Source organism: Bison bison, unplaced genomic scaffold, assembly GCF_000754665.1.
Source record: "Bison bison bison isolate TAMUID 2011002044 unplaced genomic scaffold, Bison_UMD1.0 scf7180017864289, whole genome shotgun sequence".
In the NCBI taxonomy this organism is placed as follows: Eukaryota; Metazoa; Chordata; class Mammalia; order Artiodactyla; family Bovidae; genus Bison; species Bison bison.
In genome coordinates this window covers 10,853,003-10,863,515 of record NW_011494861.1, presented here as the reverse complement: position 1 = coordinate 10,863,515, position 10,513 = coordinate 10,853,003, and the positions used below count along the sequence as shown (strand labels likewise).

The 10,513-nt window shown below is 58.7% G+C and overlaps 1 protein-coding gene and 1 long non-coding RNA gene across 2 annotated transcripts in view; one reads left to right on the top strand and one right to left on the bottom strand.

Annotated features, from left to right (window-relative positions):
- GABRD (gamma-aminobutyric acid (GABA) A receptor, delta) overlaps positions 1–1,340 on the top strand; it is a 5,249-nt gene extending 3,909 nt beyond the window's left edge. The window contains exons 7-8 of the mRNA XM_010849986.1: positions 104–327; positions 647–1,340. Coding sequence (XP_010848288.1) covers positions 104–327; positions 647–931 — 509 coding nt within the window. The 3' untranslated portion in view covers positions 932–1,340. The remainder of the gene's footprint in view (positions 1–103; positions 328–646) is intronic.
- Positions 1,341–9,881: 8,541 nt separating this feature from the next.
- Positions 9,882–10,513, bottom strand: part of LOC104995924 — a 6,411-nt gene continuing 5,779 nt past the window's right edge. The window contains exon 3 of the long non-coding RNA XR_826125.1: positions 9,882–10,071. This is a non-coding gene — a long non-coding RNA (uncharacterized LOC104995924). The remainder of the gene's footprint in view (positions 10,072–10,513) is intronic.

Genomic DNA, 10,513 nt, shown 5'->3' with positions numbered 1-10,513 from the left:
GGGGCAGAGGCCAGCTAGGCCAGCCCCGGTAAGAGGAGCCTGACCTGCACTCAGGTTGGGTGGGGTGGCAGGGCTCCAGGGACGGCACCCTCTGCGCCCCCAGGCATCACCACAGTGCTGACCATGACCACGCTGATGGTCAGTGCCCGCTCCTCCCTCCCACGGGCATCGGCCATCAAGGCATTGGATGTGTACTTCTGGATCTGCTATGTCTTTGTGTTCGCCGCCCTGGTGGAGTATGCCTTTGCCCACTTCAATGCTGACTACCGGAAGAAACAGAAGGCCAAGGCCAAGGCCAAGGTCAAGGTTAAGGAGCAGAGGGCTGAGGTGAGGCTGGGCAGGGCAAAGGACAGCCCCTCCCCCAGCACCGCCAAGGGCCAGCATTGCTGGCGCGGGGGGGGGGCATTTTGTCTTGCGCTCAGCCCGGCCCCCCTCTCTCCTGCTATGTGGATGGAGCCACTGGTTGGGTTGGGGTCCCCCGTGCTGGCTGGGTCAGGGGTCCCCCTGCTGGTCAGGTTGGGGGTCCCTCTAGCTGTCTGAGTTGGGTTCCTGCCCTTGCTGTCAGGGTCTGGGTCCCCCCCTGCTGGCTGGGTTGGGGTCCCTGCCCCCCGCTTTCTGGTGCTCAGCCTGCCCCCTCCCCATGCAGATGGACGTGAAGAATGCCATTGTGCTCTTCTCTCTCTCCGCTGCGGGCGTTACTCAGGAGCTAGCTGTGTCCCGCCGGCCATGCCGCTTGCCCGGGAACCTCATGGGCTCCTACAGGTCTGTGGAGGTGGAGACAGGGGAGACAAAGAAGCAGGGGAGCCAGGGGGGCCTCCGTGGGCTTCTCAAGCCCATCGACGCGGACACCATTGACATCTATGCCCGTGCTGTGTTCCCCGCGGCCTTTGCCGCCGTCAACGTCATCTACTGGGCCGCATACACCATGTGAGGCCCACGGGGGGCTTCACTGGCCCAGGACCTCCTGGGGGAAGGATCCTGGGCAGCTCTGAGTGTTTCAGAGGAGGCAGGACCATGGGCCAGATGAGATGAGAGGAAAGCTTCGGTCTCGCTCAGCGCTCCCAGGCTCTGACCCCACATTTGCCAGGACCCCGTCTGCAGACACCTCCTCTCCAGCAGCCCAAACGCCTGACCCAGTAGCCAGGCAGGCACGGCCCTGGGAGCTTCACGTCAACTTGGAGACAGATCCTGACTCAGGGACTGGCTCTGTGGGTCTGGACCAGGGAGGGGGAGGAGGCCGGGTGAGGATGGTGCTCAAGTCTCGCGAGACCATGGGAAGGGCATTCCCAAGCATTGGGTCCCAGCATGAAATAAAACGGAGCCTTTGGCCATCACTCACACTGTGGCTGTGGCCTCCTCTCCTGGGGCCTGCACGGCCCTCCTCCACTGTGGGCTCCACAGGTTTGGGACAGAGGGGCTCCGGGTTGGGATGTAGGGGCTGAAGGTGTCCCTGGGTTCATGGCGAGGTGCCACCATAGTGCCTTCTGAATGTGGTGATGGGACAACAGTGGCCACCGAGTCCCCACAAATGCCCAGCCCCTCCCACCTCTGCTGCCACCAGGGACTCAGGGTGACAGGGCCACTGCTCTTAGAAGGGCTCCAGGTGCTCCCACACCAGAGCAGAGCAGGCTGTCACACTGGAGGGAACAGAGGCAACCGTGGGGCAGCTGTGGGTGAGCTGTCTACTGCGAGGTCAGGAATGCCAGGCCCAGGGCCCTGCTGTGATCAGGTGGCAGCCAGGCCATGACCCCACTGGCCTGAGGTCCTCCCCAAGCCACCTTGAGGGGTGGCAGTGACTTTGTGGGAATCAGAAAGGGTGCCTGCTGGGCCACCTGCCCTCAGCCAGCACACGTGCCCAGGATGTGCAGTGTTCCCAAGCTCTGGGGGCAGGTGCTGGGGACCCTCACCATGGGCAGGCTGAGCTGGCTGAGTGACCCAAGGCCAGCTGAGCCCACAGCGGGCTCCCACAGAAGCAGCCGTGTCTGAGGCCTGTACCTTCCCAGGGTCCACACCTTCAGCTTGAAGACCTTACCTCCTGAAGACGCCTTCCTGAAGGGCTGCCCTCCGGGCCTCTGCTCTAAAGGACTGGCCTGAAGGGCTGGGCAGGGTCATCCCAGGGGCGGGATCGGCCAGGGAGTGGGACCCCCAGACCCCATCGTGACCCACGTGGGAGCAGGAGAAAGCAGGAGGCAAAGTCTGGACACACAGGCCCCGGGCCAACTCTGGACAGTGGGGGTGGCAGGCCATACCCGGCCAGTTCTGAGAATGAGGACAGCGAGACCTTTTTCTCCACCTCCCAGATGGGTACCTTCTGGCCTGCATGCCCAGCAGGGTCACCACGCCCTCCTCCTGGAAGGTGGAGCATGGCCTGGGGGTGAGATGTCCAGGCCCAGCTGGCACCCTGAAGCTACTGAGCTGGATCACAGCACCCCTGGCACCTAGGGTCCTGCCCCAAGGCCTGCCTTCCCCGGGACCTCTGGTGGCCACACAGCTGGGTCCAAGATATCTGGAACTTCTGTCCTTACCTGGTTCCAGAAGCTGGTGAGCCAACCCCCCTCTGCTGCCAGGACCCTGCCCACCCGGCGCCACCTCTCCACACTGTCCCCACCACTCCCAGGCTGCCCTCCTTCTGCTGCGCGTACCCACAGGAGCTATTTAAAGCCGGCTTTGTGACTGCCTTGGGCACCCACGCAGTGAGGCCCGTCCGGGCAGGAGACTTCTCCTGATTCCAAAGCCAGCAATCACTCCCTCTAGCCTGCAGGCTGCTATTTCTGCCCACGTGTTTACAGGGCTGGAAAGAGGGATGGGAAGGGTTGATGCTCTTTAAATGCAGTTCTGTGCTGGTGCTGTTGACTCGAGCAGATTGAAGGCCAGGGGTGGATGGAGATTTGCAGTTGAGAGGAGCCAAGTCGGGCAGGGGGGCAGTGTTCCCTGCAGGGGCACCCAGGCTGGGAGTAGGGTGGGGTGGCAGGGAGTGGGCCTGGACTCTGTCTATGGGGACTGGTGACTTTCTGTGTGACCCCAAGAGCTGTAGCCCACCAGGCTCCTCTGTCCATGGAATTTTCCAGGCAAGAATACTGGAGCAGGTTGTCATTTCCTACTCCACGGGATCTTCCCCATCCAGGGATTGAATCCACATCTCCTGTGTCTCCTGCATTGGCCGGCAGGTTCTTTACCACTAGCACCACCTGGGCTTCCTTGTCTGTGGTCTCCTGCGGAGGCTGGGACACCTGTGTTATCTGGGTAGATGCCCAAATGCTTCCCTGAGAGCTGGACCAGCTCTTCCCCAAGGTTGGAGGGGCCGCAGTGTCAGGGGACAGGGCCTCAGCTTCCCTCTGCCCCCACTTACCCTTCCTTCTCCCTCCCTGTGAGGCTGACAGCCTGCCCACTGGGCGGAGCCCACACCTGGGGGGCATGGCTTGAGATAAGGACCTGGTGCAGGGAGTTTATTTGGGGGAAGATGTTTCCTCAGGCAGCTATTACAGAGTACCACAGACTGGTGGGCTTAAAATTCAGAAATTCAGGGACTTCCCTGGTTGGCCCAGCGATCAGCACTCTGAACTTGCGGTGCCTTAGCCTGGGTTTGACTCCTGGTTGATGAGGAAGTAAGATCCCACAAGCTGCAAGGCACAGCCGAAAAATAGAAAAAGAAAAAAGAAGAAAACCTGGTGCTTTCAGAGTTCTGGGGACCAGGTGTCCAGGACCCAGAGGCGGGCAGGCTGGGCTCCTGAAGGCTGATGGCAAGCCTGCCCCAGGCCTCTCCCCAGCTCCCCGTGCTGCTGGCCATTGCCGGCACCCCTGGATTGTGGATGCATCACCCTGTCTCCGCCTCCGTCATCATGTGACCTCTCTGTGTGTCCCTCCTCTCCTTGTAAAGGCAGCTCTCATTGGACTTGGAGCCTTGTAATCCAGTGTCCTTCATCTTAAGTCATCACATCCGTGAAGACCCTATTTCCAAATATGGTCACATTCTGAGGTTCTGGTTAGAAGTGAATTTGGGGGTCACTGTTCAACCCAGTACAGAGGGTGACACCCCAAACACAGGAGCAGGGGTGGGGGACACAGAGGTAGAAGGCAAGCGCACAGGTGCTGGACTGGCCTGGGGACCCCTGCAAAGCCCTGGGGAGTGGGCCCCAAATTGTCCTTTTGAAGGAGAGGCTAGGGCTTCACCGACTCCCACCCTCAGGCTGCCTGCCTGCCAGCTGAGCAGCACTCTGGATGCTCCAGAGGGTGCTTGGGGCGGCAGCGGGGGTGCTGCCCTTACAGCGGGACAGTGGCAGGCAGTCACCCCCATGGCGCTCATGTCTGCCAGGATGGCACTGGTCCTCCAAGGTGGTGTCTGTCACAGCAGCAGCAGCAAAAAAAGCGAAATTTAGTGGAAGAAGCCACGGTCAGTGCCGTAGTGCCTCCAACCGGGGCTGTGATCAGCCATTCCCACCCCCCTCTCCTGTCCCCAGCCAGCACTTCTGCTTGCTCAGGGCACCTCCTGGAGCAGGGGCCACCCTGATCCCGGGAAGCCTTGGTCCTTTTGCCCTCACCAGGCGCCTGTCTCCGTGGCCCACTCTGCGCCCACAGGCCACGCGAGCCCGAGAGGTGACTCCTGTAAAACTGAAAGGGTGCCACTCAGATTTCCGCCTGGGGCGGGGGAGAGGGACTCTCCACCTGCCGCTGTCACCACTGTTCTGTGATGGCACCCTTGGGCAGGGCTAGCGGCCACCACAGGCCACTGGCACCTTTGATGGATGTGGAGCTGGCACCTCTGTGAACCAGGTTGCCTTCTCTGTCACTTGGTTTAGGGGCTCAGCCCCCCATGAGGCCACCAAATCAAGCTGAGCCAAGGTGTCTGTGCCATGGCGTCCAAGTACCTCTTAACATAACTTCTTCACCCTTGAGACTCACTTGGTGCTAAGCTGCAGTACCGGTGGTTCCCCCTGTTGCTGGACAGGGCCATGCCCATGTGGCAACCCCATCTGGCAGAGGGCAGCTCCTGGTGTGATGGCACCCACATTCCGAGGTTAGGCACCCAGCCCCCCACCATGAGGGCCTGGTCGCACTCTGGGAGCCACTTTCATATGTGAACCAGTCTTCATGCCAGAGGTTCTGCTCACCCCAGAGCCCTAGGGAACCCCCAGACATTCCCCAGCTGGGCTTTAGCCCCAGGTCAGAGGGTCCAGGGGCAGGATGCCCTCACCCCAGCCCAGACCACAAGGTCTAAGAGCCAGGGCTGTGGTTTCCTTGAGGCCCCTCCTCCCATTGCCATAACTATGCTCTCGTTGCCTGGATGGCTACAGGCTGCAGGTCTCTGCTCTCTTAGGACCCGGGAGCGTGTCCTCCCATCCACATGGCCACTCGGGCCAGCGCACCTTGTGCTCCTTGGCAGCCCTGCACCCTCTTGCCTATACTTTCTTGTTGTTTCAGCGAAGGCCTGTCTCCTAAACCCTCCTGGGGACCCAGCAGGTGGTGGTTCCAGTGGATTCATCCTCACAGTGCCCCCTGCTCCCCACTCCCGAGTCTTCAAGCTCCTCACACACAGCCCAGGGTCTCCACCATCACACCCCAGCTTCAGGGAGCTGCCCCAACTGTACGAGGTGCCACCTCCTTCGGATGGTCCACCCCACTCAAAGGTGAGCACTCACATCAATAAACTGTCCCCTTTCCAGCCTTATGTCCACCCTGCCCCCATTCCAACATCCTGGAGAGCCACCCCCACGCGGCCAAGCACGGGCAAGCCAGGGGTTGTAGGTTCCCCACGTCTGTGCTCAGGCCACTGAGACTCAGTCCTCGCTGTCGGTCTGGACACTGAGAGGGAAGGCGGGGGGAGGCGGGCAGATTCTGAACAGCATGAGATAGTGGGGTGAATCGTGTCCCCCAGAAGATGCCTTAGGACCTCTTCATGGCGCCTGTGAGAGTGACATTGGGAAAAGGGTCTCGGAAGATGCGGTTAAGATGCAGGTTTAGATGAAATGGGTCTCGGGCCCACCCCCCGCATCCTCAGTTAAGGAGTGGACACAGTGAGACGGGACAGAGGCAGGGAGGCATCCACAGGCCACGGAGCCTGAGGCAGGGGCTGGCAGGGGTCCTCCCTGGAGAAGCCTCCAGCCTGCCCCACTCTCGCCGCAGGCTTCTGCCCTCGACCGTGGGAACGGATTTCTGCTGTTTTCAAGACTCCCTAGTCTGTGGCCCTTTGTTACAGCAGCAGTCCCCAACCTTTCTGGCACCAGGGACTGGTTTTGTGGAAGACGATTTCTTCCATAGAGAAGGAGCTGGTCTCAGGCGGATTCTCATGAGGAGCAGGCAAACTAGATCCCTCACGTGAACGAGTCTCAGTTCACAGTAGCGTTCTGCTCTTCCAGGGTCTGATGCTGCCACGGATCTGATGGGAGGCAGCGCTCCCCATGAGAGAGCGATGGGGAGCGGCTGTGGACACAAAGCTTCACTCCCTCCCCTGCCTGCTACTCACCTCCCTCTGCGCAACCTGGCTCCTGACAGGACCAGTACCAGTCTAGGGGTCTAGGGATTGGGAACCCCGGATTACAGCATCCATAGGAATCTCATATGGCAAGTGCCCTTCGACAAAGGTATTGTTGCTGAGTCACTCATTTGTGTCTGACTCTTTGGGACCCCATGGACTGTAGCCCCCCTAGCTCCTCTCTCCATGGGATTTCCCAGGCAAGAATATTGGAGTGGGTTTTCAGTCCCTTCTCCAGGTGATCTTCCCGACCCAGGGATGAAACCCGCATTTCCTGCACTGGCAGGTGGGTTCTTTACTGCTGAGCCACCTGGGAAGCCCACGTGTATTTTTAGGGACTCCCAAACAAGTGCAATACGACTAAGATTACAAGACCCTCAGGTGGACTCGCTTACATGGACCGTGAACCTCAGGCCTATGCCTCCCAGTCCAGGTCCGGATCTTAGCACAAGGTCTGGCAAGGGCTCAGGTCAGCCCTCTCGAGGGTCTAGGATTGGACCCGGGGCCTGATGTGACATCAGTACCCCCTGCCCTCCAACTGCAGGAGATGGGGTGACCTGGAGAACTTGCCGGCTCTCCCTGCCCCCAAGGCCGCAGCTGGCTCTGGACACAGCGGCAGGAGGTGTGCAGGCCTCTTCTCACCTCTCACATCCAACAGCAGAGCTGGGCCCTTGGTGTCACTCTCGAGCAGCAACCCCAGGTCTCTTCCAGGACCCAGCAGTGCATCGGCCTCAAGGACCTCAGCGTGTGCAGTGACCCCAGGAGGCAGGAGCAAGCTGGGGCTGGGTAGGGGAGATGGAGGGAAAGCTGGGGGAGTGTGGTCTCCATCCCCAGAGCCCCTGAAAGGCCCCTTGCCACTGCCCTCTGAGGGTGATCAGCTGGGTCTCTTACTCCTGGCCGAGGGCAGCCCCTAGGGATGTTAACCCCCACTCTTTCAGGCTGCCCCATCCTGGGTCGAGCAGGTCAGAGGAAGTCCCAGGTGGGACAGTTGTGGAGACAGGGCACTGGCCGTGTGCTCAGGGACTGTCCACCTGCTGCTGAGGATGGAGGTGAGCTGAGGGGCCCTGGCTGAGAGCCGAGAGCCCCCACAACTAGGAGGTTCTGGATTTCCTGTCACAGGTAAGGCTTGCAGGGAAAATGAACGCGTTGTCTCCTGTGCCCACCCTCTACTCCCTGCCCAGTGTGGCTCCTGGGTTGAGAAGTCCTAGAACATGGTGGCTATGGTGTGGGCTCCTGACCCAGTGCCTCTCATGTAAACTTGGGAGGTGACTCACCCACCAGGGGACCCTCAGCTGCTAAGTAGGAGGTGATGGTGTGTGGTCGTTGTGAACGTGAACTGCTGTGAATAATAAAAAGAACCTGCAACAGGGCTTGCAGTCTGCTTCACTCAGTTGTTGAGTCGCTGAGTCGTGCCCGACTCTTATGCAACCCTGTGGACGGCAGCCCACCAGGCTCCACTCAGGAGGTGCTACTTAACAGCTGTTGTTGCCCAAGGTACCCATCTGCCCAGCTGGGAGGCGATTAGCCAGGTGGCGGAGACCTGCAGGAGAGCCTGGTTAGTGTTTGGGTTTGTTGTTGTTGTTCAGTTATGCCCAACTCTTTGCGGCCCCATAGACTGCAGCATGCCAGGCTTCCCTGGAATGCTTCACTATCTCCTGGAGTTGGCTCAAACTCATGTCCATTCAGTCGGTGATGCCATCCAACCATCTCATCCTCTGTCACCCCCTTCTCCTCCTGCCTTCAATCTTTCCCAGCATCAGTGTCTTTTCTAACAAGTTGGCTCTTTGCATCAGGTAGTCAAAGTGCTGGAGCTTCAGCTACAGCCTGTCCTTCCAATGAATATTCAGGGTAGATTTTCTTTAGGACTGATTGGTTTGATCTCCTTGCTGTCCAAGGGACTCTCAAGAGTCTTCTCCAACACCACAGTTCAAAAGTATCAATTCTTGGGCGTTCAGCCTTCTTTATGGTCCAACTTTTACATCCGTACATGGCTACTGGAAAAACTATAGCCTTGACTGTTCTTCACTTTGTGACTAGTCACTTTGTGACTACTACTTCATTTCACAAAGTGACTATTCATCACTTTGTCAGCAAAGGGATGTTTCTGCTTTTTAATACTCTAAGTTTGTCATAGCTTTTCTTCCAAGAAGCAAGTGTCTTTTAATTTCATGGCTGCAGTCACCATCCACAGTGATTTGGGTTTAGACACTCGAAATAGGGTTTGCAGTGATGACAGTGGACTTGCAATCTGGGATGTCTTGAAAATTCCCTGAAGACTTTTAGCTCCTGTCTAGCAGAGCAAGGGCACCTCCAGGAGACGTTGGCCTCTTCCTCAGAGGGGGCTGCACTGCCCTCTAAAGAAGGATCGGTCCTGAGAAATGGAGGAGCCCCCTTTCCCAGCCTGGGAAGCTCTGCTCCCATTTCCCGCTGGGATGCTGCTCCCCTTGGGCCTCAGGTCTCTGCACCTCTTAGGAGCAAGGTGCCACCTGCCTGTCACCCTGCACTGTCTCTCCAAGGAGGCCTGTGCCCACTCAGCATGGACCAACCCCTTGGGAGAAGGAGCAGGTTGTCTGCCTAGTATAAATACCTGGGTTCCTGGAGCTCAGGTTCATCTCCTGTAAGGGACCAACTGTGCATGCAGTGCCCACCAGGGCTGCCTTCCTCAGGTGCCCACCAGGGGGCCGAGGTGCCCGAGTTCCTGGTTGGGGTGGCCGTGGGTTTCGTGTCCTCAGCCTGGGGCACCAGCAGCCCCACTCTCCTGGGTACAAGGGCCCCAGGCCTGGCCTTCATGGGTCCTGGGAACTCTCCGGCCAGGCTGGTGGCTTCCTCTCGGAGTTACCCTGAGGTACCGTGCTGGGGGGTAAGGGGGGGGCATGGAGGGGCCTGCCTTCAATCTGTGCTAGACCCTCTCAGGGCCGAAGAGCCCCACTCGCCCACCTGGTGGGAGCTGCAGAGGTGAAGTGCCATGCATCCTGAGGGCATCTGTCAACTCCAGCTGCTCTGCCTGGTGAGCGCCGTCAGGGGTCCGTGAGGGCTGAGGGTGCAGCTGGCTGTCCCGAGGGGACAGTAGTGAATCAATTCCTAGGTAGGTTGATAAGAAGTTCGGGGTTCCTGAGGAGGAGAGAGGGGTCTGGAGTTCTCAAGGAAGAGGAAAGAACATTTTTTTGTGCATTGCTTTGTCTTAGTCAATATAACAGTGTATTTCTCCTTAACAAGAACCTTCTGACTAATCCTATCGTCTTAAAATGTATGTTGTGGGAGTGGGTCTGGTAAAACCTGTCTATTGTTAGTTCTAATCTTGTTAATTTAAGATGTGGTGAGAGTGGGTCTGGTAAAAGTATATAAGGCCTTGATAAGGGTAGTAAGTGGGGGCACTCTCTGTCCCCCTTCTGATGTCTATGTCAGAAGCTTTCTCTGTCCCTTTTTCACTTTAATAAAACTCTGCTACACAAAAGCTCTTGAGTGATCAAGCCTGGTCCCTGGTCCTGAAGCTAAATTTTCTTTGGAGATCATGAATCCAACATCATTCCCTGTAAGCCAGGTCCACGCCCAGAGGAGGCTGCTGACCCTGGGTGACGATGAGACTCCAGAGGGTCTTCTCCCTGTGTGGGAAAACTTTCTTCAGACTGATGCCTGCACACAGCCGGGCTGGAGCTCCCTGCTGGACAGTGTCCTGCTTATCCATCTGCTGGTCTGCCTGGGCTACTTGGCAGGGGTGCTGGCAGTGCTGCTCCTGCCTGGCCGCGTGTGCTGCATTGCATGTGTGTATGCGTGCCTGAGTGTGCACCTGTCTATCACAGGGTCACGTGGAGCCTGTGGCCAGGCGGGTCACCTTCCACCTTGGACCCTGCAGCTGACATGGGGACGTCTGGTTTGGAACTGTTGGCACTTCTGGTTCTTTCCGTAAAGCAGATCCCCAGGAGCAGAATGACGGGACCTGCCGATGCAGGCATGCTCTGTGCACCGGTCTCCCCGGAAGGCAGGCCCTGCTGCACCTTCCCTGCTGGACAGGGGCCTTCTGCCTGCCCCCACCCCCACCCCCAC